Source organism: Drosophila grimshawi, unplaced genomic scaffold (genome assembly GCF_018153295.1).
Source record: "Drosophila grimshawi isolate 15287-2541.00 unplaced genomic scaffold, ASM1815329v1 contig_311, whole genome shotgun sequence".
Classification (NCBI taxonomy): Eukaryota; Metazoa; Arthropoda; class Insecta; order Diptera; family Drosophilidae; genus Drosophila; species Drosophila grimshawi.
The window spans coordinates 11179251-11204229 of NW_025063098.1; the positions used below are offsets into that span (position 1 = coordinate 11179251).

General features: G+C 41.8%; 10 protein-coding genes across 11 annotated transcripts; 4 read left to right on the forward strand and 6 right to left on the reverse strand.

Annotated features, from left to right (window-relative positions):
- Positions 1-180: 180 nt before the first annotated feature.
- On the reverse strand, positions 181-3915 carry LOC6564284 (endoplasmic reticulum mannosyl-oligosaccharide 1,2-alpha-mannosidase). Its single transcript, XM_001989609.3, has 6 exons — positions 3462-3915; positions 2817-3131; positions 2099-2573; positions 1701-2041; positions 1452-1639; positions 181-1386 (listed from the first exon to the last, which is right to left on the reverse strand). Exons 1-6 carry the CDS (start codon positions 3567-3569, stop codon positions 738-740), a joined length of 2076 nt encoding a protein of 691 aa, XP_001989645.1. The 5' UTR covers positions 3570-3915; the 3' UTR covers positions 181-737.
- Positions 3916-5013: 1098 nt separating this feature from the next.
- Positions 5014-5720, forward strand: LOC6564102 (general odorant-binding protein 99a). Its single transcript, XM_001989608.3, has 2 exons — positions 5014-5179; positions 5255-5720. The coding sequence occupies exons 1-2, from the start codon at positions 5138-5140 to the stop codon at positions 5666-5668; spliced, it is 456 nt and encodes a 151-aa protein (XP_001989644.1). The 5' UTR covers positions 5014-5137; the 3' UTR covers positions 5669-5720.
- LOC6564101 (head-specific guanylate cyclase) lies at positions 5683-10021 on the reverse strand. The gene is made up of 5 exons (XM_001989607.2): positions 9937-10021; positions 8179-8482; positions 7872-8112; positions 6465-7810; positions 5683-6054 (listed from the first exon to the last, which is right to left on the reverse strand). Exons 2-5 carry the CDS (start codon positions 8418-8420, stop codon positions 5850-5852), a joined length of 2034 nt encoding a protein of 677 aa, XP_001989643.1. The 5' UTR covers positions 8421-8482; positions 9937-10021; the 3' UTR covers positions 5683-5849.
- A 637-nt stretch (positions 10022-10658) lies between these two features.
- LOC6564100 (lysoplasmalogenase-like protein TMEM86A) lies at positions 10659-12565 on the forward strand. Of its 2 annotated transcripts, XM_032737090.1 has the most exons (5): positions 10659-10849; positions 11496-11665; positions 11723-11913; positions 11970-12269; positions 12476-12565. In XM_032737090.1, the coding sequence occupies exons 1-5, from the start codon at positions 10841-10843 to the stop codon at positions 12481-12483; spliced, it is 678 nt and encodes a 225-aa protein (XP_032592981.1). In that variant the 5' UTR covers positions 10659-10840; the 3' UTR covers positions 12484-12565. The 2 variants fall into 2 exon arrangements, with proteins under 2 accessions (XP_032592981.1, XP_001989642.1); XM_001989606.2 differs by lacking the exon at positions 12476-12565 and having other exon boundaries at positions 11970-12449.
- Positions 12566-12759: 194 nt separating this feature from the next.
- On the forward strand, positions 12760-13907 carry LOC6564099 (mitotic checkpoint protein BUB3). Its single transcript, XM_001989605.3, has 2 exons — positions 12760-12996; positions 13055-13907. Exons 1-2 carry the CDS (start codon positions 12805-12807, stop codon positions 13841-13843), a joined length of 981 nt encoding a protein of 326 aa, XP_001989641.1. The 5' UTR covers positions 12760-12804; the 3' UTR covers positions 13844-13907.
- LOC6564098 (pickpocket protein 19) lies at positions 13894-15721 on the reverse strand. Its single transcript, XM_043215056.1, has 5 exons — positions 14868-15721; positions 14658-14810; positions 14472-14601; positions 14215-14404; positions 13894-14158 (listed from the first exon to the last, which is right to left on the reverse strand). Exons 1-5 carry the CDS (start codon positions 15702-15704, stop codon positions 13894-13896), a joined length of 1575 nt encoding a protein of 524 aa, XP_043070991.1. The 5' UTR covers positions 15705-15721.
- A 75-nt stretch (positions 15722-15796) lies between these two features.
- On the reverse strand, positions 15797-16403 carry LOC6564097 (general odorant-binding protein 99a). Its single transcript, XM_001989603.3, has 2 exons — positions 16321-16403; positions 15797-16260 (listed from the first exon to the last, which is right to left on the reverse strand). The coding sequence occupies exons 1-2, from the start codon at positions 16357-16359 to the stop codon at positions 15850-15852; spliced, it is 450 nt and encodes a 149-aa protein (XP_001989639.1). The 5' UTR covers positions 16360-16403; the 3' UTR covers positions 15797-15849.
- A 984-nt stretch (positions 16404-17387) lies between these two features.
- On the reverse strand, positions 17388-19528 carry LOC6563294 (pickpocket protein 11). Its single transcript, XM_001989602.3, has 5 exons — positions 19394-19528; positions 18761-19332; positions 17982-18306; positions 17680-17916; positions 17388-17616 (listed from the first exon to the last, which is right to left on the reverse strand). Exons 2-5 carry the CDS (start codon positions 18911-18913, stop codon positions 17474-17476), a joined length of 858 nt encoding a protein of 285 aa, XP_001989638.2. The 5' UTR covers positions 18914-19332; positions 19394-19528; the 3' UTR covers positions 17388-17473.
- A 238-nt stretch (positions 19529-19766) lies between these two features.
- Positions 19767-21857, forward strand: LOC6563293 (pickpocket protein 19). Its single transcript, XM_032736939.2, is given in 7 exon segments — positions 19767-19918; positions 19920-20640; positions 20701-21001; positions 21075-21122; positions 21177-21321; positions 21379-21485; positions 21549-21857. Coding segments are annotated over 7 exon segments (1746 nt in total). The 3' UTR covers positions 21821-21857.
- A 338-nt stretch (positions 21858-22195) lies between these two features.
- LOC6563292 (pickpocket protein 19) lies at positions 22196-24922 on the reverse strand. The gene is made up of 8 exons (XM_032737388.2): positions 24800-24922; positions 24344-24546; positions 23478-24012; positions 23010-23415; positions 22896-22949; positions 22707-22842; positions 22536-22648; positions 22196-22472 (listed from the first exon to the last, which is right to left on the reverse strand). The coding sequence occupies exons 1-8, from the start codon at positions 24854-24856 to the stop codon at positions 22279-22281; spliced, it is 1698 nt and encodes a 565-aa protein (XP_032593279.2). The 5' UTR covers positions 24857-24922; the 3' UTR covers positions 22196-22278.
- Between the last annotated feature and the right edge of the window lie 57 nt (positions 24923-24979).

Sequence of the window (24979 nt, forward strand, 5' to 3'; positions counted from 1 at the left end):
AAACGCAACAGATAACAACAAGAACCCGAATTGAAACATAAACGAAACTTAAAAAGAAAAAAATCAAACAAAAAACCAACAAAGATGCAATTAAATTAAATGCATGTCGTTGGGTGCAAGTGCAAATAGTACACAAAAAAATTGAAAAATACGTATTCATAAGAATAAACAAGATTCAGACAATTTTAAATTACGAGTCTTTTATTATCCGCCATGTGCAAGTGGCAATTTTCAGATTTATCGACGTAAGTACAGAGATACTTACAATATCAAGCATTTTATTTAATCAATACCCTTTTTTTCTGTTGTTATTTATTTTGTTAAAAACCGGACTACATTTTTTTTTTGTTGGCTTTTACAAATCGAATACCATATGGGAATTTACATAAACATGTACTAAGTACCTACCAGTTAAATATTGCTATAATTATCAACATTGCGGCAGTTGGTGTGCAACATTGTTTTCGGTGCTAACGACAATTAAATAAATAAATAATAATAATAATAATAATGTGGTAACTCAGTACGAATATCACACAAATCTTGATTACATATTGGCCAAGTGCATTTATCTATGTTTTGCATCCTAAGCTTGGCATTGTATTTGGCATTTGCGCTTCACTACGACTAAGAGAGTACTGCCAAATTGCCACAGTTTTTGAGGGTTTTCATCATAGACTTATGGACTATCTTAGATGGTATTGATGCAGCAAATGTGGTCGCGTTTGTTTTTAAAGCTAGTTCTCGTACACGGGCAGTGGATGACCCTCCGAGTTGAAGACCCATTTGTCCAGGTCGATCTCCTTGCGATTGTCACTGAACAGCAAATAGAAATATTTCAAGGTCTCGCTCATCCAGAAGCTCTCCATGAGATCGCGCATTGGTGTGTTCAGCGTGTTCTTCACATTGCCCAGGGATGTGTAGCCGGCGGCTACCTTTGAGTGCTTCTCGAATGCCTGGAATATGTTCCAGCCCATATCCTGATAAGTGCGATTGCCAGTAAGCGCATAGAAATAGTAAAGACTCTCAATAAACTCGGGTCGCAGCAAATTGTGTGCATCGTTCGGCTTCACATAAATATCATTCTCGTCCTTCTCGTTCAGTGCAAAATATGATATCTCCGCTGCCAATTGAGTGGGTTGTCTGATGTACGTCTGATAGCAGGTGTCCATCATATCTCTGGCGAGCATCAGATGCGAATCGGGCATACCATTCTGATGGCCCAGCAACAGGGTGCCGGGCAAATAGCACGTCAGATGATCCATTTTCGGCTTAAAATCGTGTCCATTTATCAGCTCCCCAATATAGACCCATTTTTCGCGTGGCGTGCGTCGCATCAATTGCGTGAGGACGCCATCGATTGCTTGCATGTAGTCCAGTATAAGACTATTGAATTATGGTTGTTGGATTAAAAATAAATATGATATTTACTGAATTTATGGCAAATTTACTTGTCGTTATCCTTGCGACCGGTTTGGAGCCATTGCTTAAGTAAGTACTCGTAATATGAATCGCCACGTGCGCCCAGCGAGATGGTGGCATAATTACGAAAGGTGCCCGTATTGGCATTTATAAATATTGGCACCAGGCCATGACTCTTATCCAGCGCATGAATCTTCTCGTTTACCACGTTCACCACCTGAAATGCAAATACGATTACCGATACTTCAATAACAATATTAATAATAATAAAAACTTACACGCTCATAAATAGGAACATTTGTGGAGCGGCTGAGATCACGAAACTCCAATTGTATGGTTGTCACTTCGCTAGTTGAGCTGTCCGGTGACCATTTGGGCGAATGCGCAGATCTCTCACCCAAGTTCACATCCGAATAGGGTATGCCCGATGGTGAGAGGAAACTGGGCAGCAAGCGATTGCCCAGCTCAGATGCTTTAACCAAAAACATTCTATCGCCGCTCAAATGATAGGCGGACAGAAGACCACCAAGCACCCGAATGGTCACCTCAAAGAGATTCACATCTCGATTGGTATGGAAGTGCAACGAATTCGCCACCCAATCGCGTGCCTCATTAAACTCTGAGAAGCAGAATAAGTTAATAATTTCACAAACTAGCCACACACACACACACTTACCGTCTTCTAATCCCATTATGTACATTGTGTCCAGAGAGTCCACTATTGAGAGTCCGAGGCCAAACCACTCGTGGGAGCCTTGCGAGACGGGCTTTAGATTGTCATGGCCCCAGGCGTACTTCTTGTAACCGGCCCAGGAGTGCCTGAAGGCGGCCACAACTGCAGCCTGGCGCTCATTGGTAGCCCCATGGAAATGCTGGGCCTTTGCCAGCTGTGATTCCATCTGCAGCAGATGCTGCTTTATGTCGACATTTGCCAATTTGCTGGGCTGTCGAATGGCCTCCTCCAGTTCGTCACGTATACTCGAGGGTTCATCGAGAGCCAGCGAGGATTGCTGCTCAAGGGTCTGTTCCACGTTGTTGACAATGTCGATTAGTCCATTGCCATTCTCATTGAGAGAGTGAACCGTTTCGGGCAGATTAACAACGTTCTCCGCTGAGTTCGTTTCCATCGGATAGTCCATAGTACCATCAAACTGCAATGAAAAAAACATGTTGAGTTTACAAGCCAAATTGGCCATTAAACTAATACAAGTATTTCCTCGTCACCCTTATCAGTTCCCACCGGGACTGTGTTAATGAAAAGTTATTTTGAGTGGGCCACACCCCCAAACTGAGGTACAGGTGAAATACATAAACTCATTTACTGATAAGCGACTACAGCTGATTGGCTTCTTATGAACTAAATTGATTGATTGTCAGACGACTTTTTACGCTACCTTATCAATTGCCGGCTTTGCCTTAATCGGGTGGCTTCCAACCGTCATTGGCGATGCGACCGCTGCCGAAATATCGCCGGGTAATTCGTTGATAAGACTGCTGCCATCCTTGCTTTGCGCACTGTGCGGATGGTGATGCGGATTCTGTAGGGTATTCTCTCGCCGTATATGGAATGGAGCTGCTCCCGGCTTCAGATGGACATCCTTTATGTTGATCAGCTGATCGCCGGGCAGAAAGAGCAGCGCCGTAAAACAGAATGCCGTCAAGCCCATTATAATCAGATTGCGTTGACAACGGGGCAGCTGATTCCACGACTATTAACAAGTTTCACATGCGAACAGAAACCAAAAACAATTAATAATTAACAAACAGACACGTAGACTTTTTTTCACTAACAAATGCTTAAATTATAATCTTCAAGTTACTCACACACAGGAGAATAATGCAATGCAGTTCGCATAGGAAATAAACTGCTTGATTGGCTTTAATAATTCGGAAATCCATATTTTGTTGAAAATATTTTATTTAAATGAAGCATCATTACGTGCATGATTGTCAAACTTTATTTCCAAGCCAAATACATACTTTGTTTATCAAAATAAAATAAAAACAAGAGAAAGAAAAAGGAAAATTGCTTCACTTACTCGTCGCAGACTCTTGCGGGAAAGTGAAAGATTGCCGTCATCGCTGGGCACGCCTCCCGTTATTGAGGTGGAGGCTAGTGTCAGAGCAACGTGATCGGTATTTGTCATGGTAATCTAATCTATTTAATTCTACTGCTGAGATTGCTCAATCGCGACGAGGAGGAAGAGAGAAAAGATGCAGCCACATTCGTTTTAGATTCTCGCCTCGGATCGAAAAAAATCGATGGTTGCTAGCTGAGCAGCGTTCCGCTGTCGCTGTCATAGACTACTCAACGCACAAACCAATACTGGGACTCAGTTCCTCACATTGCTGGCTTTATGACTTTTGTTGACGACAAGTATTGTAACTATCAACAATTTGCATTTCCTCAGCGCTTTTCCTGTCGAAAATTTCTACTTTTTATGGAACTAAAGAGATTTAGCCAACACTACCACTCTGCCTGCACATACAGCTCTGGGCACCCAAAAATTTTTTAACATTTGCTGTTGTGTTATTAGCGTGCACTGATTTAGTCCTGCATCAAATTCAGTTACACATTTCTGAGTTTCAAATAAAAAATCAAAAACCATATGCACGGGGTGTTAACAGATAAGAAAAATCTGAACCACTTCAACTAATTGTCTCTAATTATGATAACAATTAATTGCCTCATATAAATAAAAACGTTCCAAAACTTGTCACAATAGAACAGCTGTCGCTTAACATTTCTGTTGTTTAATGGGTTAAATTTCTATAAAAGAGTGAGCATTCGACTCAAGGCAGTAAGTGTGGCCGTATTTAGTGAACTTCGTGGCCTTATCGATTACAATAAAATAATCGGTTAAAGTTTGGCGGCATATTCGAACACGAAGTACAATATTCAAAAAGTGAAAGCATGTTTCAGAAACAGCTGAAATATGAAATGCAACTAAAAATTAAAAATTAAAATAATTTATTTGGCTTGTGCATATTTGAGATGGTTTCTACAAAAATGATTGTTGCTTATTGCGCTTATTATTTCCATTTATTAAATTGTTAAGTTTGCGGAAGTGGAAAACTGTAATGTAATCGTTCGAATTGATGAATTGTGAAATGTCGCACTAGTTTTGTGCTATTTATAAAAAAAAAAACTTTCCGATAAGGCTTGTCTCTTTCGGACATCAGCAGCAATTATCTGTGACTGGATGGGTATCAAAGACTGTTTTATTTTAAAGCATTCATATATTCAAGCAAATACATCTGTGTGGGGTTGACAATCTGGCAAGGGCGAGGTCATTCCCGAATTTGTGATTATAATGGGTATAAGCAATACGCCAGGCCACTAAACTTTAATAATGCTATACATATGCATTGAGTATTATTGTTTACATATTCATTTCACCTATTTCGGCTTAATATGTTTCGTCTATCGTCATTAAAACAGACTTATCACTTATTGGAAATGTTATACATATGAATAAAAAATCTATTTAAATGCCATCCTATGTTTTTGAAATGTATATGTTGAAATATATATGTAGTTACTGCCTGCCTAGTCTGTATTTGAGCTTATCGCTGAACTCTTGACACATTTCAAGCTGTCGAGCATGAGAGCAGAGCGGACTCTGCGCTGCTCCGGGAATCAGCTATAAATATAGGCAACATTAACGTAGGCAATTTAGTTAAAATCTTTTGCTGTGACTCGAAGGTATTAAAAATGTTCAAGTATCTAATCGTTTGCCTGGCGCTCTGCTCCTTGGTTAGTAAATAAATTGAATAATAGTTTCAATAGTTCATTAGCCTAAAAGCCTCAACTCTGATTAATCAAACACAGGTCGCTGCTGATGGACCTTGGGTGTCGAAGACGGCCGATGAGATCAAGCAAATACGCGTTGAGTGTTTGACGGAGCATCCTCTGAGCGCCGAGCAGATCTCCAAACTGAAGAACTTGGAGTTCCCCGATGAGAGCGAAGTGCGTCAGTATCTGCTGTGCACAGCCTTGAAGCTGGACATCTTCTGCACCCATGAGGGCTATCATGCGGATCGCCTGGCCAAGCAGTTCAAGATGGATCTCAGCGAGGAGGAGGCGCTGGTGATTGCCCAGGGCTGCATTGACAACAACGAGCAGAAGAGTCCTGCAGACGAGTGGGCCTTCCGAGGACACAAGTGCATGATGGCCAGCAAGATCGGGGAGCGGGTCAGAGCCTATATCAGGGCCAAGCAGGCGGAGGCAGCTGCAAAGGCTTAATAACTCAATAAATGTGTGTTTTGAGCTTGAACGCAAACTTGTTGACGGAAAATTTATTATTATTATTATTATAATATGTTATTTTCAAAGGGCAACAGAATTCGACTAGTAAATTGTGTGCATTGAACTATGTTTTTATGTTTTGCTGTGTGGCTATTGAGCAAGCGATTCTCTAAGAGATTTAGGCGTCGCCACCCTCGGATATGGTCTTCATAGCGGCATTAATATGCTCCTCCAGCGGCTGGGTGCTGTCCAGCGCCGGGTTGCGGAAACTCTCCAGGAAATAGCAGGTGCCATTGCCATTCGAATTGGGGAACTCCTTGGGCAAGCAGGATGGATCGCGTGGCTGCAGATCAAAGGCAAAACCTTCGTGCTTGGTTAGCCAACTGCAAAGATAAATAAATACTTAGTCAAAGAAGCAAAAGGCAATCAAATTTCACTTAATTTTTGCAAATCAGAAATTACTCAAAAATGTGTAAACAATTTAGAAGTAAATTTAGAGAACATCAGCTGAAATTGAAATGAGTGGGCAATTGATTTTATCTGATTCTCGTTTTAGAATGATTATTTTATATTTAAGTTAAATTTTACTTGACTTAATTGCATTTTTTGAAAGCCTTTTAAAGACGTATTTAAAATACTTGAATTTAGATCTTGACAATCATTATTTTTGCGCACTTTCTTTCTATAATTTTTTTTTTGAGTTAGATATTTAAGATTATAAAGTTAGTTTTCTACGATTTTTTTTTGATAAGATTTTAGAACGTTTTTCTGCGGTTTTTTGAGCGCAACTTACTTTTTAGTTGTGGGACTGACATTGATCTTCAGGGCTTCGCTGCCCGACTCGAACTTGTTGGCGATGGTCACGTTGTGGCCAAAGAGACAGTATCTGGGCATCTTGCGACCGACGACACCCGCTAGCACTGTGCCCGTGTGGAGGCCAATGCGCATTTTAATTTGTTCGCCGTCGTGAGTGATGCGCTTCGAGCATGCGCTGAGCATCTTGAGGGCCATCCAGGCGACCTTGTGGGCATCGTAGATGGAGGCACGATGCAATCCGCTGGCCACGCAGTAAGCATCACCAATGGTCTCCACCTTGTAGACGTCAAAGAAGTCGCAGAACTCATCAAAGTCCTTGTACAGGCCTTCCAGCATGCTGATGACCATAAACGGAGTGGCCCGGGAGCAAATGTTGGTGAAGCCGACAATATCGCTGAACAGTATTGTCACATCCGGATAGGTCTTGGCATCGATGGACGAGCCCAGCCACAATTTCTCGGCTATCTCAGCCGGAAAGATCAAATGCAAGAGGCTGACGTTCTTCTTGCGCTCCTTGGTAACCGCCGAATTGGCCTCTTCAATGCTGCTCTTCAGCTTATCCATGCGCCGACGTAGGCCATCCTGAGCACGTGCCTGCTCACCCACCAGGATCACCTCGCGCGTTGCATCGTGCAAGGGAATGTCAGAGATGAAAAGCCCATTACATGTCAAACCATCCAAACCATCCAAAAATGGCGAACCAATGAATAGCAAGGAATTCGATTCCGGGCAGTGCACCATTTGACCCTTGATCTCAAGTCCAATGGCCGGGAAATCGGATACGCCTGGCGGGCTATTAAGGCCAATCAGAAAGGGTGTGTAGGTGCGACGGACAATGTCGCGAAACTTCATGGTCAATCCCTTGGGGCGCTTAAAATCAAAATAGGTGCTAGCCAGGCAGCCAAAGTCCGCTAGATAAGGCTTGTAGAGCTTGCTAAAGCCACGTCCCAGCTGCACTAGTTCCAGCTGCTCGTTCATAATGAAATGCCAGGGAAACATCTTGCAGAAACTGGCCGAATTCATTTGCAGATCCGAGGCATTAGCCGAATTGCTGCGTTGCATCGTCTCCGGCTGCTTGGCGGCGACACCCGGACGACCTAACTGCAGAGTCTGGGAGCTGTCCTTCACCAGCGAGAACAAATAACGATAGCGACGTGCATCACCCTCGACGGGCTCGATTTTGATATTCACATCGACCTTGTAGAGCATGCGAGTGAGTGCCTTGAGGGAGCCGAGCAGAAGCCAGGCTATAACTGGACGCTCCGACGTGAAGATCAGTTCACCATCGCCGGCACACACAAAGCCCGTATCGGTCACATCGTCCTGGGTACGTAAATGTTAATTAAAAATTTCATTTATTTGAGGATCGTCAATCATCATTCACCTCCTGCAATTTAAGCACATCGTATACACCGTCCAGGGAGCCGAGAAACTCCTGTAGATCGGTGCCCAGGCAGCGAAAGGCTCGCTCAATAATCCCAGTGCAGCAGCATGTGATCAGCTCCTCGCCCAGCAGCACAAGGATTTCACTGGCACTGGCCTCGTCCATTTTCAGTAGTAGATCTTGAATGTCCGCCAGATAGTCGTAGTTGGCACATGATTTAAAGAACTTTGGATCCAGTTTACTGAGTGTTAAATGCATTCATATTAATTTCCAAAAGCAGCAACTGCTTATCCCCTTCGTTACTTACAGCTTGTGGATGTTGGGCCAGCTCTGGCGATACTTGGCCACCAGTGAGGTGACGGCTGTATTGAGATCCTCATTCGATGGGGCCGTCAGCAGCTGTATGGCCATCTGCAGATGGGTCAGAGTCAGTGCATCATCCGCCAGAGATAACTCCTCATCCTCCAGATTCCATTGGGCACCCGGCTCCACTGTGACCGATGGCTGACGCACCAGCGAGTCGGCCCGACGAAAGAAAGGACACGCCATGTTGCGTGCAATCGCCAATTGATAGCTGTCTCAGAGAATGATGAATTGAGTGCTAGTCGAACCTATTAAGGTAATGGAAAGTTCGATTATAGTGATGAACCATGCAACATTCATTTTACTATAATAAAATGGAACACTTGATATGAATATGTATGTATATAGTTAGTTATAGAAGTTGTAGGTGTGTTTTATTTATTCACATTTGGACGATTTCAATTTAAACCACAACACAGAACGATTTTAAATAGTCACATTTGCATTAGCCCAAAAGCGTGGATAACAAATTTTTTTTAATGATACAATTCTAACTCAAGCATAAGTGTCATAGGCAGTTGCACAAGTTGTACAAGGACACAAAAAAAGTTACAATTAAGCAAATAAAGATATAATATGATCAATCTATACCGTTTAGATCGCATGAGCACACACCAGTGAAAGGTTGCTGCATTGACTAAGTTGGCATCAATAAAAGATGAAGCATACTTCAAGGGGCATATCTTAAAGATTTTTCGAAAGCTTCGATCATTTGGAATCGCAAGGACTGCATTCACGAATTGGGATCTTCACAAATTAGTTTTCATTAATAGCTGGATCACGAATTGTTTTTTTGGCCACTGCCTTTTTTATCTGTTTACAATCATGAATTCATCAATGTAATTCAATAAAATGGGGTGACTCTGTACTGCGTACGTTCATATGTGTATATGTATTGTATTGGAATTTGTGCTTTCAGCCTGCTAATGATGTCAGCGTTGAATGCAATGCAAAATCTGTTCAAGTTCAACGTGCACTTATGTATATATGTATATATCAATGTGGGTTGTCCGCCTGCCTGTTACTGTGACTGTTGTTGTTGTTGTGTACGTGTGTGTGTGTGACACCACCCAGTGGCCCAGAAAAGCATGGCCTCTACTCATTTCTTGAGTGGCTGCAGGATTTGATGTCTCGCCCACGTCCCCGGAGGTCGACGAATGTGTACACTTAGCATGTGCCAAGGCTTGTATTTACTTTCATTATGGAAATTAGCATTAGCTTTAATTTATTACTTGTTAGACAAGTGCTCTTTTTAAGTCACTCCCTTCTCCAGCTAGCTTGTAATTAAAACCACTCAATTGCTCAAATAATTCTTATTGCTTTCAAGATGTACGGAGAAAAATAAAACAAACCTTTTGCAATTGCTTATAATTATTTATGATCAAAAGAAATATCGGAACTCACTAAAACAAATTGAGAATTTTTATTTATGATTATTGCAATTTTTCACAAAAAGTAAAAATATTGTATAGTTAGCGGAGAACCACACTGAATTGTAAATGTCTTAATAAATGATATCCTAGTTTGCTTTGAGAAAAAGTGTTCAACAACGAGAACAGCCCCTCACAATGGATACACAATTTTTCAGCAAGGGGCAACAACTTTTGCCTTGCACTAACATCAACATTTTAACTGGTTCTTTATATGTTTTTTTTTATTTTCTAGCAAGTTTTTCTTACAATATTTAGTACATTTTTCTTACTTTTGTTTCTATGTTAATTATATGAATTTATTAAATTTTTCCGGAGCAAACTTAATATTTTGCACGCCTGAAAAATGCCACAACTTAAAACGTAATAAGCTTTGACCAAATCGAAACAGAAAAAGCTTGACGAGAGCTTAAAGCTTATGTATTGCAGTGAAAGTGTGCAGAAATTGTTGCATTGTTTTGAATTCGCTATCAGTAACTGAGTGAAAGAATGAATGAGTGAGAGAGGGAGAGAGAGAGAGCGCTACAACATGCTAATTTGACTTGAGCGAGTGTGCGCATGACTTTCTCCGAACGTATAGACTAGCAAAGCTCAAATGAGTGCTTATATGCCCTACGCTGTAGCGCATTGTTACACGCAATTAACCTGTTGCGGGAGAACGAACCCTTACGGTAATTGCCACTCTCATTCGCTCTCTCTTTATTAGTCTCTCATTTTATATTGTATGTGTGCTTTTTGGCGGTCTTGCTCTCCGCATAGGTGAAATGCATGTGAGAAAGGTAAAGACAATAAAAACAAGCAAGCTTGCTTGCAGTTGTTTGTGTATCTGGCAGAATGCTGCTTATGCTGCACATGGCTCTCTACAGCGCAAGGTGGAGCGATGGGGTGCGAGGTAGAGAGGGGCAATCGCAATCAAAGTCGGGGCCGGCCTAGTGTCCAGCGAGCAAGCAAGCAAGGCAGCCTAGCAGAAATTTATACGCTTCAAAATCAGTATATTGGCGTTGGTCAAAAAGTGCGCAACGTGTTTGCCTGTGTGTGTGTTCCGCCGGGTGTACAGTTTGTTTTTTTTTAGTTTTTTGGGGTGTTTGTTTCTGTCTGTCGGCTCCATCGTGCGAAACGGCAGCTTGTTGGAGCAACCGCAATTAAAAGTCCAAACGCTAATTTGAACACCACAGAATGCAGGCCGTAAGTGATTTTTATTTTTTAACTAAAATGTATACACAGCATTCCATGCACTTGCATAAATATATACAGATTTGTGTGTATATATAGGAATCTTACAGCAATGCGATATTCTCCGTCTGCCTTGTTTGCTCAGCTTTGTGTTTCATTCCATTAGCGTCGCTGTTAATTTTTTATTTTTGTGAACACAAATGATTTTGTGAGCGTGCGTATGTGCGTGTGTGTGAGTGCTGCATACGCTTTGTGCATGGCGGATGCTTTATCTAACAGCAATAACAACAACAACAGCACACAAAATGTAAAAAGAGTGTGGAGCTTTTGTCCTTGACCTTGCACACTACATCTCCCGTGCTCACTTCTCTCTCTGTCTCTCCCTCTCTCTTATACACACTCTCTTGCTGCCAAAAGCTCATAAAATAAAAGTGAAAGTGTCCAGTTCTTTTATTGCAAAAGCATATTATGCAAAATGTATAAAATACGAATGTGGACGGAGTTGCCAGCTCGTTAATCTTTAATCTAATCATCTGAAATATGGCTACCGCATGTTGAAGCCTTATCGCTGCTGGTTTATTTAAGGTTCCATCGTCCATTGATTAACTCTAATCGTTTAATATACATTTCTGTTTTAATTTACCTACTTATATTTTAGGCCACATCCCATGTTTTGAAACTATTGCCGTTTTTCTCAAGTGTGCTGCTCTACTTTGCTCTGGTTCGTGAAGATCCACAGGGTGAACTATGGACCACATGCCTCAAGTGTCTGCCAATTGTGTCATTGATGATTTATGTCCTGATTAAAGGATTCTCCTTTAATAATGAGTAAGATCGTATTTATTTTCAACTTTGTCGTTTGTACAATATCATGTATATTTTTAGCTATCTTCGCTCAAGGTGGATCTTGCTGGGTTTGCTCTTCTCCTGCGGCGGAGATGCATTGCTCAATATTAATTTATTTTCCTGGGGAATGATATCCTTCGGCGTGGCGCACACCTTCTATGTAAGCGCATTTGGCTGGCATCCACTCAAGTGGCTAATTGGATTAAGCCTTTATATACCCGTAGTGATCTGTGAGTGAATCCGATGCTTAAATTTGCGTATTTTTAATAATATATTCGCTTTTCAGTTGTTGTTTTCGTGCACAAGCATTTGGATGAGGTGCTTGTGATTGGTGTGCCTATCTACTGTGTGCTCATCACGACCATGTTGTGGCGCTCTGTGGCACGTGCCGTTGATTCAAAGAATTTCCTCACGATCTTCTGTGCTGTGGGCGCTGGTCTGTTTGTCATATCCGATGCACTAATCGCTGTAACGATGTTCTTGAATGTTGACTTGCCGTGCCCCCGATTGCAGATCATGATAACGTATTATGCGGCACAGTTCGCGATTGCATTGAGCACTGCGGATGATGGACCGGAGCCCAAACGTAAGAATAAAATCAAATAATGCAGTTAATTGCTCAAATATATCATATATGTATAACACAACCACCAATATATGTACTTCCAAAAAGAAAATAGCGTAATAATAGTTCAAGCCATTTAGTTGTGATAGTAATTGTTTGTTAATAATAAAATGCCAATGTTACATGAAATTCACAATTTAATGGAAATTTAATTTGTCTAATTACAGTGCAGTAAATGCTGACAGAACTACGAAGCGCTAATAAGCGATATATTTATGATAGCAATTATTATTTCCATAAATAAAGATCAAATTTAAACTTCTAATCAGACAATGCTATACAATTGCTTGCTTTGTGCTTAAACCTAGCAGTCTTTTAATAGTGAGTTTCATATCAGTCAGAGTTTTGTAGCGCTCTGCGCAACAGAGTTGCTTGCGACAATTTGGGTGACCATGCTAAGCATTTATTCAACGTTTTTATGCGGCTTGGTTTATTAACGCTTTGGAACAGCGACCACAGTTTGTAATTTGTTACTTGTCTGTTAAATCAAACATAAATGGGCCCGTCTGAGTTTAAATTGAACAATCCGCCCGAGGATCTCATATCGGCCGTAAAATTTGGCTCCAAATCGAATCAGTATATGGCCGCATCATCGTGGGATGGAACGCTTCGATTCTACGATGTGGCGGCAAACTCAATGCGCCAAAAATTTGTACAGGAGGCGCCCATCTTAGATTGTGCCTTTATGGTTTGTCATCACTACATAAATATGTCTAATTTAATCAAACTAATCCTATTTTAAACAGAATATAGTGCATGTAGTCAGCGGTGGACTGGACAATCAACTGCGCCTCTACGATGTGAACACACAAGCGGAGTCCTTGATTGGCTCCCACGACGAGCCCATTCGGTGTGTGGAGCATGCGGAATATGTGAATGGCATACTGACTGGCAGCTGGGACCGGACGGTCAAGCTATGGGACATGCGGGAGAAGCGCTGCGTTGGCTCCTTTGAACAGAACAATGGCAAGGTTTACTCCATGTCTGTGATTGATGAGAAGATTGTGGTTGCCACATCGGACCGTAAAGTGCTCATTTGGGATTTGCGTAAAACCGATAGCTACATCATGAAACGCGAATCGTCGCTCAAGTATCAGACACGCTGTATTCGTCTGTTTCCCAACAAGGAGGGCTATGTGATGTCCTCGATTGAGGGCCGTGTGGCCGTTGAATATCTCGATCATGATCCGGAGGTGCAGAGACGAAAATTTGCATTCAAATGCCATCGCAACAAGGATAACAACATTGAGCAAATCTATCCGGTGAATGCCGTCAGCTTTCATAATATTTATCATACATTTGCCACGGGCGGCTCGGATTGTATTGTAAATATTTGGGATGGATTCAACAAGAAGCGTTTGTGCCAGTTCCACCAATACGACACTTACATATCGACGCTTAACTTCAGTGCCGATGGCAGCGCCCTCGCCATCGGCTGCTCCTATTTTGATCAATTCTTGGAGACGCCCGCCGCAGTGCCCAATCCGGCTATTTATATACGCTACCCGACTGACCAGGAAACGAAGCAGAAATAAGTTCTTCTTCCAAGTACACATTTATTATTACCAAGGACACGTTAAGCACATTAAATATTATTTACTCGTAACTTGTTTGTCTTAAATGAGGCGCACAAATCCTCAAATAGCGACCACAGCAGCTGGCCAAGAACATGAGCCAGCTCGGCAAAGCTGAGCGCCGAGGCGCCCACATAGAGACCCAGAATGCCACCAAAACTGGCAACCCAATCGTGAAAGGTGTACTGCAGCCGCGTCACTATCTTCGTCAAAACCCGCCTGCCATAATAGATATCGGCACTGATGCGTCTTTGTCTGCGTTCAGTCGTATTTGGTCTGCGTTTACGGAGGATTTAGAGATATAGGTAGGACGAGAGATTGTTGCCACTTACTGTATAAATTGACGCACATTCAGATATGTGTAGTACGACTTAGTGTTGCAACTGTGGGGACACATGCAGAATTGGCCACGACGCGAATCATTTATATACAGCTCCTGATCATCCACTTTCACGTAGCCAAACACATCCCTGTGACTATAGAGGCAAGGAAAGTCTAACACGCTGCATTCGCGAGTGTAACCTGCAAAGGAAAGGAATCTTAAGGGTCGAGAGAGCTTTAGGAGATCTAGTAGCTAACTGCTACCCACCGATTGATGGCAAAAACAGAGGCATTGTGCATCTGCAGTGGTAAAGCACAGAGGATTGCAGACAGGCTGCAATGCAATTGGATCGACTATAGGGCATATCCGTAAGCGGAAAATTGGGATTTCTCTCGTTCTTCAATAAAACAATTGGTCAACGATTTGTGGAGTATGTTCAAAATGGACACTTACATCAAAATAGCAGCGTCGCTTTTTCGGATGCATTTTGTTAGTGTTTGTGGATGTTTGCACCATCATCGGATCAATGGATACAAGGTTTTCCGTATTCGAATAGAGATGGTAGCGCTTGTGCGGTGACCATTCGTTGGGCTCCTTGATCATCAACTGAAGGAAGAAAAGTGACTTGGTGACTTGATTGCTTTATTGGAAATATTAACCCACATTCATGGCGAATGGCACTTCGGTGCCCGCTCGCAAAAAGGAGTCGTTCATGCGCAGCACAAACTGCAGTCCAGATCCTTCGCCTGCTGTGCTCAATTTTAACGGATAGAACTCATTGAACAGTTTCTTCTTGCGCGAATTCTCCGAAATGAGCGAGTTAAAGACCAAACACTGACCGTTCTCAGTGTACTCCGGCACAAACAGATCGCAGCAGTCGTAGCTGGTCTCATCGAAAATGCAGGAGCCCGGCTCGAAGAGCTCGTCGCAGCGATAGGCCAAATAGCTGGCAAGCTTCCTTATACTGAGGTGGGCCAGTGAGGAAAGATTACGCTTGGATACCTCGGCAAGTGACTCAAATTTGCCAAAGGTCATCTGCTCCATGCCAATGAGCAGCTGGTGGAATGCTTCACGCGCATACGCATCTGTATTGTGGGGCAGAAAGCGTTCGGCAGCCCTTGAGGCGCGCAGCCAATTGACGTGATTCCACGGACAGATCGCCACGGCCGGAAACTCAATTTTGTAAACAGGCAACTGTGTGGTCTCCACTATACTGACCAACTGCTGCTCATTGTGATGATGGTCCAATACGGAAAACATGACAAGAAAACTAATTGTGGCCAGCAGCACGACCATTAGCCAGAAGAAGCGCACTCTCGGACGCCGCTCTGCGGACACATGTTGCATGCCGTGAATCGTCGAGTGGGCAAACAAATGACACACCATTCTTCCGTACTTCTCACGCACCGGATGACGTTTGAAGCGAAGCAATCCCCGCCTGAATTGGGCTCGCGGTGCGACAAGTTCCTTTGTGTACAGCAACATGGCAAATGACCCCATGGCTCCAAATCGAGCTCGCTAAGTATTATTCGATTCAATTATGGGCTAAGTGTCTAAGTGAATGAAATTATTGAGTACACTCCAAATGCCAATCATTGTTTGCTTTTTGTTATTATTTAGGGAAATGCGTAGACAAAATTATTGGTTATTTACTCTTAGGTGTAATTTCGGCATTGGCGACCAGGCTCTGCTGAATCTGCTGCAGGTGATTCTTCACCAGGCAGTTGGCACCGCGCCAAGCCCACTCGCAGGCATTCGAACCCTGCTCATTCTTGTCGACACAGGCGGCAATCTTGCCGTGCATCTCATCGTCGTGGCTGGCAGCGCCGCGGACCAATTGGGTGTGAATGTTCTCGACATTGAAACCAGACTGGACATCGAACAGGCCGAATTTGGTGAAGACGCATTTCAGATAGCATTGGGTTTTCTCATCGTTGGGATACTCCCATTTCTGATACTGCTCGACGAGCTCGGCGGGCACACCCAGTTCCTTGACGCACTCCTCGCGATAGCTCAACATATTCTCCCTATTCTTGACAACATACTCGGCGGTGGCCTGTGCATATTAAACAGCATTAGTCAAGGACTAAGTTACTCACACATTCTCAATGCTTACCAAGCCAAACAGCATGCAGATGGCAACGAAGAATTTCATTGTGCGTTGTTCAATGTTCAAAATTGGACTGTAAATGTTTAGACTCGACCAGCCGGTATTTATACTGGCATTGGTCTGCTGCGATCGTTCTCGTAAAAGTTCTTCTACCTATTTTCACTCAAAAAGAGGAACACAAAAATGTCAGCGGAAGCACAGCTATAAAATACCCTCTTTCTTCACTTTCAATGATGAAATGAGAAAGGTTTTTTACTTGATTCTATAAGTGTTTTAAATGTTTGATTACTAAGCCTACATTATAATAAACTTAATAGATTTAATTGTCATGAATTTAGAGTACATATTATAATCTTATCATCAAATGTGTAAAGGATAACTAATATTTAATATGCTTAATGTAATATTAAATATTAGTTATCCTTTACACATTTTATGATAGGATTATTGATATTGATATGAGCGTAACAAAATACATGGCAAATTTGATATATATTTATTAGATTTGTTAGGGTATATGTGAGTTGTCTAGAATAAGCAAGTGCTCTTCTGTGATGTGATTAAATCAGGTTCAAAGTACTTGTGATCGCTCATAGGTGACCTGCAGATAAGCCCACTCTGTTTGTTGGGCATTGGGTATAGATCCTAATGAGGGTTTTGATTTGAATCTTGCGGCCTGGTCACGTCTATATATATATGTACATGTGTATGTCTACAAAACATATTTTATTGAACTACATGCCCTACTCACAAATTGTGTATGTATTTGCGTTCGACTGAAACGGATCAATGTTAACTAAACAATATTATCAGTTCAATGGGGGGTTATCGAAAAATTGAAATAAACTTATTTAGCGTATATTTGTATGCACAAATTTTGTGAGATATGCAAGTCGAACAGTTCTATCTCTAAATCAATAACATATACCTTAAGGTTTATTATACCCATTTAAGCGGAGTGGAATCATCGAGGCTTCACTGTCGTCGCAATCCAAATTTGTGGAAATTTTCCACAGCGGCAGCAGGTAGCTGAAATTTGATGAGTTCTCAAGGCAGCCAGGTATTTGTATGCATTTCTTTTGAATTTATTTTTGTGTTTTGTGATTAAACAGTTAAACAATTGTGGGATTTTCTTACAGGTACAGAAACGTGAGATCCTTTAAGGTGCGTGATCAGGTTTGACGGGTTTGGATTCGGGTTCAGGTACGTGTTTCTTGCAGCAGGAAATGCGATTCAAGATAGCATTTACTGCTCCGAGCACAGATATGCCAAGGAACAAGCCAGCTATGCCGCCATAAGAAACTGGGAAAAAGAAGAAATATATTAGCAAGTGAAATGCGCTGGGAAATCAATTTGAAAACTCACCCATCAAATCAAGAATGGTTATGTACAGTGTGGAGCGATAAGAGAATAGGGTCGCCTCCTGAAAGTGGACATCGACTTTGATATAATTCTCATTGCCTTCCAAGCTGTTCCATTTATCCGTGAATGTAACTGCATGATACTGAGTGTGGGTGCAGCTGGGAAAACACTCGCAATCGGTTGTATTGAAGATGTTGTCCTTGGACTGTTCTATTATGTTGCCCATGTAGAAGAGTGATACTTTGGGAAAAGCGTTGATTCAGTCGTATATCACATTTGAATCGAGTACTTTTCAGGTTCCTTACCGCCGTTAGCCTGCAAACACGGCAAATCCTTCACTTCACATCTTCGAGTTGATTCCTCACGTCTGAGATCCACTTTGACTGGCTTGGGTAGGTCATAGGTGCAATTACACTTCTCCAATATATAGTTAAAATGACAGTGGGATGTACAGTCGGAGTATGATTCGGTCAGCTCCTCCGGGAAGTAGCAATGTCGTATATTCACCGGACGCGACCTGACACCTGGCTCAGCTGTAAAATGCAACGGTTGCAGGGTAAGCACAATCCGATCATCTGAGGTGTAAGTGACGCTTGAACCGATTAACTCAGAGGGCTCCTGCACAATGACCTTGAAAATATGCATTAATTTATTTTATTGAGATTTTCACCACAGCAATCGACAGTTGTGTCCTGTGTATCCGAAAGTTAGTTCAATTTTTACGATATTGCTATTGAGATTTGAAGTAAACTGAATGTAAAAGTCGTCTTAAAGGATTAAACAACATATGATACATCTTTTTGAATTAGATAAGATTTGAAAAATAAAGAAATACTTTTAAAATATATCTGAAATCATTGCTTAGATGTTTATGTAGGGTGTTAATCAGAAGATCTTGGTGATATTGTCTCTATTTGACTCTGATAGACCCTTTTCACAAACAAAACATCTAAGCAAAGATTTCAGTTCTTGGAAAATACGTTTTAAAAATAAATTTTGACAGTTGTGGAAGTTATATTAAAATATATATATCCGAAATAAAATATTGACTCATCCAAATCATGTACTAAATCCCAAAACTTACTCCTATAGCCTGTAGTCGAATGCCATTTAGGTATCGATTTAACTGGATATTCAGTGCGCTCTTGATACCATAATCGGCGACCGACCAAGGCCACGTAGGATCCGGATTCTCGGCATATATCGAGTTGAATGAGGAACAGGTGCCGAGAGTCATTCGTCTGAACAGAACACTGCAGCAATCCACAACCTTGCGTCGCCAGGTGCACCGTACAAATAGGTCCTCGCACTTGTATTTAAATAAACTGTCGATATGATGCAACGATTGGTTCTTAAACTCCTCGAATTCTTTGAGGTCTCGCTCTGTTTCTTGGACATTGGCAGCTGTCCGCCAATGAACGCTCTGCACCAAATTAAATAGCTTTATGCGCTTATCTCTTTTTGCCCGTCTGCCAGTTATCCAGAGTTATGTCTGCGGGGCAAATAGTAATCGCTGGAAAGGGAATCTTCGAGACGTGGACATCGGTGCGATCGATTGTGGTCTGAACCCAGTACTTGAAGTACCGATCAGAGGATAGAATACAAACATAAATTGTCATTATTGCACCGAGTAGCAGTAGTATAATGCGTGCGAAGCTGAGAAAATCAATTGAGGAAGTGTTAAGTAGCTTATAATTGAACTGAATTAAGCACTTACCATCTGAGGCAGAAGCAGGCTTCATTATGTGCCTGAACTTTATTCGGTTTGTCAACGTCATTATCGAAATCGGGCTTCCTAATAACAGTGCTCATATTGATGAACTGATTGGTAGGTGAGGCAGCTAATCACTGATTCGGCGACAGATTGAATAGCTAATATAAATTTTCCCCATAGTTTGTAGCTAGATAATTATTAACAATCAACAGACTTATCAGTGCCACCGAAACATAACAATTCGATCACTAAATTTGTTTGGCATAATGGATATACATATCTATTTAGTGATACGGTTCCAAACTGCAATTAGAAGTTTCCAAATTTGAGGCATATAAAACCGGAGCACTTTCATTGTTTGTAGCGCATTGGCAAAATGGTTAAGGCAGCGCAGGCTGCCAGGTTGGCCAAGGAAGAGGACAAGTCTTTTATGGATTTGGTCCGAGAATACTTTCGCTACTATTGTGAACGATCAACCATACATTGTGTGCGCTATCTCTACGATCCCAGGCTACATAATGTGGAGAGGTGTTTTGCATCTGACAACTCAAAAGTTAATCTCTTCCAATGAATACCTCTTTCTTTTGTGATATAGACTCATTTGGAGCGTGTTACTCATCGTCAGCGTTACACTTTGCTGTTCCTTTTATTTGCTACTCTCGGAGCGTTTTGGTGCCCAGAAATTGCAAACGGTTATTGAGAATCCACAGTATCCTGTCTTCTATGTACACTTTCCGGCTGTGGGGGTCTGCACTGACAATCGCATCAATTGGAGCAAGGTGGACGCAGCCAAGGCACAATTTCTGCCCGCAAATTCTAGTGAAGAGCTTGTCGAAGGATTTACCAAACTGATTGCATACCTGGAAACGCTGCGATTCGACAACTTCAAGTATAGTGTTTCAGAATTGGAAGATCAAAATCTGGAGGCTCTAGATTTCATCAATCTCAGTTCCTTGGTGCACTTCCTGACGCTGGGCTGTGAAGATATTTTGGTGTCGGGTTCCTGTATGTGGCGGCAAACGGTTTTCAATTGCTGCGACTATTTTGTGCTGGAGAAGACAGAGTATGGATTATGTTTGGTATTCAATTCGGAGCTATCGGATCAATCGCATGAGATTAGGAAACGCGAAGGTGACGCCTACTATCCAAAGCACAATGCCAAGGCCGGTCAAAATTCGGGTCTCAATTTCAACTTACTGTTAAATGACAGTTTCAAGCGACCAAATTCGTTGGCCACGGATAATGTCTATGTGAATAGCTCGAACTGTGATTAGTACGATTGAATGCTTAACCTATTCATCCATTTGCAGCTCATGGTGAAGAAACCCAATCAGATAAATAATGATGCCCACTCCATAACACCAAACACGGAGACCCACGTTACAGTGCAACCTCTGCAGACACGTACCGATAACACTACTCGCGACATTCCGCCAGCCCGCCGCAATTGTCATTTTGTGGACGAGTCCGTAGACTTTGGCATCAGCGATGCACCGGGACGCTTGACCAAGAGTTTTCTACTATTCAACTGCCTAACCAACTGTCACGAGTCCTATTTGGTCAAATTGTGCAATTGCACGCTGCCCATTTTCTTTCCGAAAACCCGACAAGGTAAGTTTTTCCGGACTCCCATTGGACAAATTACGGATTAATCTTGAATTTATTACTGTTTTCTGTACTTCAGTAAAGAACTGCACTGCGTCGAGTCTGCGTTGCCTTTCACGTCACAATGGCAAGTCAAGTGGTGGTTGTCTCTAATCATCAACATATTAAATGTATTTAGCAGATATTTTCAGATATAATAAGCATTTGGAGGAGGATGATTACTATAGTGTCACAAAACAGGGCATGACTTGTCCTTGCATGGTCAGTTGTAATCTGCTGGAATACTATACGTCCACCACAACGCTGCCATTGTCTGCTAAAAATTTGTAAATTACTCTCTCTGAAATATTTTGATACAATATTTCAGAATCGATGTTTTGTAGGCCTGCTTCTCCAACGCTGAAGTTTTTCAAAGTCGATGTGCACTACGCTGTGGAAATGATGATAACCTATCGCACTAGCCTCGAGTTTAGCAGCATTGATTTGATAGGTGCACCTTTGAAGAGATTTCAATTCAGTTGTATTGTGTATTTAAATATGTTCGTTTCTTTAGCTAATCTTGGCGGCATATTTGGACTCTGCCTGGGCGCCTCAATGGTCAGTGGTGTTGAGCTGATTTACTTTCTGACTGTGGGCTTCCTACTACACCTTTATGACAACAAATACAACGTTGTCTTTTGCAAGAATCTCAAGCGGATGTGGGTCAAGTGTCTGCGTTATTTACAGAACGAAGTCAGTCACGTCCATCACGAGTCGGGAATTGTGAAGGCAACGCCCAAAAGCAAACTGCGACATCCGTTTAATAAAAGGACGAACGCCTGGTGAATATTTTAATACAAATATATACATATGTATACGTGATGGTGGGAAAAATAAAACTGATTATTTTAATTTAGTTTTCAAATGCTCAAGTTAAATGTAGAAATGTCTGGCTTAGGTTTGATTGCTCCTTGGGATAATGATTGTGTTTAAGTTTATGTATTAGAAATGTTGTTTGTCTCTTTAAACGTACAAAAGGCGTTTACTTTTAGCACATTTTGATGAGGATTAAGATGAATATTATTTGCAATTACTCAAGTAAAATATAAAAATGTCTGGCTTAAGTTTGGGTGCTATTTGGAGTACTGATTGCGTTTAAGTTTAGTTATTGGATTTTTATTAAGCTAAGAAACACTAATATTGCAATATTCTATCGTTTGCTAAATTTTGTTTATTAAGATTATCATACAGCATACATAATTGTTGTTCAGTTAACATCTCATTTATGTATTTAATAACTTTGTTCAATACTTAACTTTAATTGGTTTTATCTTGCGCGGAAAATATATTGTGACGGGTTGTGCTGGTGATGTCTGCTTGGACTTCCTGTTGCCGCCAAACAAATATAAATATAGACCAATGGTAAAGTAGTAGACCAACTCGAAGGCGCTGAGAAGCGAGGCACCCAGAAATAGACCAGCGATGCCACCAAAGCTAGCTGCAATTGTTATGCACATATTCAAGTAGATTATGTTCATTGTGAATGGTGGATAATACCCACCGAGCAGTTCCACAAAAGTGAAGCGCATTTGTGTTTGATATTTGATGAACCAAGGCGATTGAAAGAACACGTCCAGATGCATGCTGTACGCATCGGGCCTCATTTCGTCTGAGCTTTATGGGTTAATTTTTATGAGACGTCGAAGATTAGGATTAAGATTAATATACTCACTCTAATGCATTGCTGCTGAAGATGGTGTCGTAAACCAGCTGTGAACAGCTGTTCAGGCAGTCACAGATCATGTACTCCTTGAACACACTGTCCACGTACTCCTGCTCCAGAGGAAGGCGCTCCACGCCAAATGTCACTAGGAAGTGTGCAGTTTTAATTATAGTTTAGTCAATGCTGCTCTGTACTTACATCTGTGGTCGTATAAGCATCGAAAATCAGATGGCTTGCAGTCTACAAAATGATCTAAATTGCGATAAAATAGTTACCCAAATCAATTAAGGCCAGACTCAGAATTGTACTCACCATCTTTGTTACGGGGAAAGAACATATCCGCAGAGCAATTGCACAATTTAATCGCATACTCCTGGTGGCATTTGGTGCGACAATTGCCTCGCCAATAGGTGAAGCCCGGCAAGTTCTTGTAGTACGGGTTGTGGATCTCATCGGGAAAGAGGCAACCCCTTTGCTTTGCATCCACAGTTCGGGTTCCAGCCTCGGAATTCGTGTAGCGAGGCGTCAGACTAACTGAATTGAACGAGTTGGTGGGCAACTCTCGGGCTGAATCGCTCCACTGTTGTGGCTGCTTGATAATCATGAATGAGCCGCTAACGCCAGGATAAACTAGCGATTTGTTTAAGCGCAGAAATACATCCAGTCCAGTACCTGGCCCGGCTTTTGCAGTGCGGAGCGGATAGTATTTGTCGACCTTCTGTAAATGTATGATTGCACTCAGAAAAAAGTTTCTTTAAAAATATACTTATTAATGCTCACCGCACGTTGTTGCATCTGTACACTGACCGCCGAATTGAAGATCCAACAGATGCCCAATTCAGTGATCTGCAACTCGAATATCTCGCAACAGTTTTGCTGCTTGCCTCTCCATTTGCATTCCACGAAGATATCAGTGCAATCATGATGCGCATAGCGCAACACACTCGACACATCCAAGCCATCCAGTTGGTGAACATTCGCTGCGAGAGTTTGGTTCTCAAAAATGTTTTTCAGATTACTCATATCTTCAAAGATTACAGTAGAAACAGCTGTAAAGAATTGTATAAAGACGTCTTTTTGCTCCTGGGTGGCATTGGCGCCCAAAAATTGCTGGGGCACTTCCTGTTGCATTTTCAGCCAATTGATGCGACTGCGTGGACAAATGCCCACACTTGGGAATGAGATTCGGAATACGGGCTGCATGCTGTTTTCAATGGTTGTTTGAACACGGCCAGAGTTGTAAAGTGCACTGAGATCAATATACACAATAGTTGCGCAAATGAAGGTGCCCACCAGAATCAATAGCCAAATGAACCTGAAGTGTCATAGACTAGTTAAACATGCAATTTTACACGTCTTTGATTTATTTTATTAACTGCAATTATTTGATAATCGAATGCACGATTATAAAATAAAATCCAAATAGGTTAAGTACTATTTTAACTCGGATAAGTTTTGACAAAGATATGGCAGTGAAGAATTTGAATCCAAATGCATTTTTTTGGGGAATTAATTTCGACAACTTTTCCAATAAAATATCATTTTTTGGGGATAATTTTTACTTCACTTTGAATTTTTTTCATCGTAAATTTTCTCTTAAGTTGATTGATTTACATTAATATTATTGGTTTTATAAATGAGCTTACCTTTCAAAGTGACGCAATTTGGAGTCCGTCAAATACCGGATGCCGTGCAGCGACGAAGTATCACAGTATCCCTTGACATAAGTTAGTATCGGTCCCGAAACTGTGCTCTTCCTGCAGCAGCGAGGCGACTTGAAGCAACGAGTCCCAGTTTCATCGATGTAATTCCCATAAAGCGGAGGACGTGCTCTTGGGCGAGCCAGCTCCTGTGGATAGTACATTTTGAAGAGAGAGCTGCTGAACGAATGGAGCATTTTGTAGCATTCAAGTTGAACTTGCAGGCCCCCACAATGTCCCATCATGAACATTGGACTCAATCAAAAAGCAATTATTCTTGGCGGCCAGAATGGGCTGGGGCTGTTAAATCACGCACACAATTAACACTTGAATGCTGTCCGGGGAGACGACGGACGGAGGGACGGACAGCTACAAGTGGACAAGGACGCGAGAGATGTTTACCCAACATTTCTGGTGGAAGAGGTGGGCTCCTCCACTGGCGCTGTCCAGTGGCAGCATAATCTCCTGTTTGCTCGACTGTTTGCACGTTCATTAAGCAATCGTCCTTTCGCCCCCAGACTGTGTTGAGTGGTTGGAGAATTTCAAGTTGTGTGCGCTCCAACGAGGACCTGGAATGAAGGA

Coding starts and splice junctions, on each gene's coding strand:
- LOC6564284 (XM_001989609.3), bottom strand. CDS start 3,569: ATGACAAATACCGATCACGTTGCTCTGACACTAGCCTCCACCTCAATA. Junction 2,574..2,816: donor CAAAGCCGGCAATTGATAAG/GTAGCGTAAAAA, acceptor TTTTCATTGCAG/TTTGATGGTACTATGGACTA. Junction 2,042..2,098: donor CATAATGGGATTAGAAGACG/GTAAGTGTGTGT, acceptor TCTGCTTCTCAG/AGTTTAATGAGGCACGCGAT.
- LOC6564102 (XM_001989608.3), top strand. CDS start 5,138: ATGTTCAAGTATCTAATCGTTTGCCTGGCGCTCTGCTCCTTG. Junction 5,180..5,254: donor GCCTGGCGCTCTGCTCCTTG/GTTAGTAAATAA, acceptor AATCAAACACAG/GTCGCTGCTGATGGACCTTG.
- LOC6564101 (XM_001989607.2), bottom strand. CDS start 8,420: ATGGCGTGTCCTTTCTTTCGTCGGGCCGACTCGCTGGTGCGTCAGCCA. Junction 8,113..8,178: donor TGGCCCAACATCCACAAGCT/GTAAGTAACGAA, acceptor TTTAACACTCAG/TAAACTGGATCCAAAGTTCT. Junction 6,055..6,464: donor GTCAGTCCCACAACTAAAAA/GTAAGTTGCGCT, acceptor TTATCTTTGCAG/TTGGCTAACCAAGCACGAAG.
- LOC6564100 (XM_001989606.2), top strand. Junction 11,666..11,722: donor GGATTCTCCTTTAATAATGA/GTAAGATCGTAT, acceptor GTATATTTTTAG/CTATCTTCGCTCAAGGTGGA. Junction 11,914..11,969: donor TTATATACCCGTAGTGATCT/GTGAGTGAATCC, acceptor TTCGCTTTTCAG/TTGTTGTTTTCGTGCACAAG.
- LOC6564099 (XM_001989605.3), top strand. CDS start 12,805: ATGGGCCCGTCTGAGTTTAAATTGAACAATCCGCCCGAGGATCTCATA. Junction 12,997..13,054: donor TCTTAGATTGTGCCTTTATG/GTTTGTCATCAC, acceptor TATTTTAAACAG/AATATAGTGCATGTAGTCAG.
- LOC6564098 (XM_043215056.1), bottom strand. CDS start 15,704: ATGGGGTCATTTGCCATGTTGCTGTACACAAAGGAACTTGTCGCACCG. Junction 14,811..14,867: donor AAGTGCCATTCGCCATGAAT/GTGGGTTAATAT, acceptor TTCTTCCTTCAG/TTGATGATCAAGGAGCCCAA. Junction 14,405..14,471: donor TCTGTTTTTGCCATCAATCG/GTGGGTAGCAGT, acceptor TTTCCTTTGCAG/GTTACACTCGCGAATGCAGC.
- LOC6564097 (XM_001989603.3), bottom strand. CDS start 16,359: ATGAAATTCTTCGTTGCCATCTGCATGCTGTTTGGCTTG. Junction 16,261..16,320: donor TCTGCATGCTGTTTGGCTTG/GTAAGCATTGAG, acceptor TAATATGCACAG/GCCACCGCCGAGTATGTTGT.
- LOC6563294 (XM_001989602.3), bottom strand. CDS start 18,913: ATGACTCTCGGCACCTGTTCCTCATTCAACTCGATATATGCCGAGAAT. Junction 18,307..18,760: donor TTCGACTACAGGCTATAGGA/GTAAGTTTTGGG, acceptor CATATTTTCAAG/GTCATTGTGCAGGAGCCCTC. Junction 17,917..17,981: donor GTGTTTGCAGGCTAACGGCG/GTAAGGAACCTG, acceptor CTTTTCCCAAAG/TATCACTCTTCTACATGGGC.
- LOC6563292 (XM_032737388.2), bottom strand. CDS start 24,856: ATGCTGCCACTGGACAGCGCCAGTGGAGGAGCCCACCTCTTCCACCAG. Junction 24,547..24,799: donor TCTTCCACCAGAAATGTTGG/GTAAACATCTCT, acceptor TACTATCCACAG/GAGCTGGCTCGCCCAAGAGC. Junction 22,843..22,895: donor ATGCTTATACGACCACAGAT/GTAAGTACAGAG, acceptor CACACTTCCTAG/TGACATTTGGCGTGGAGCGC.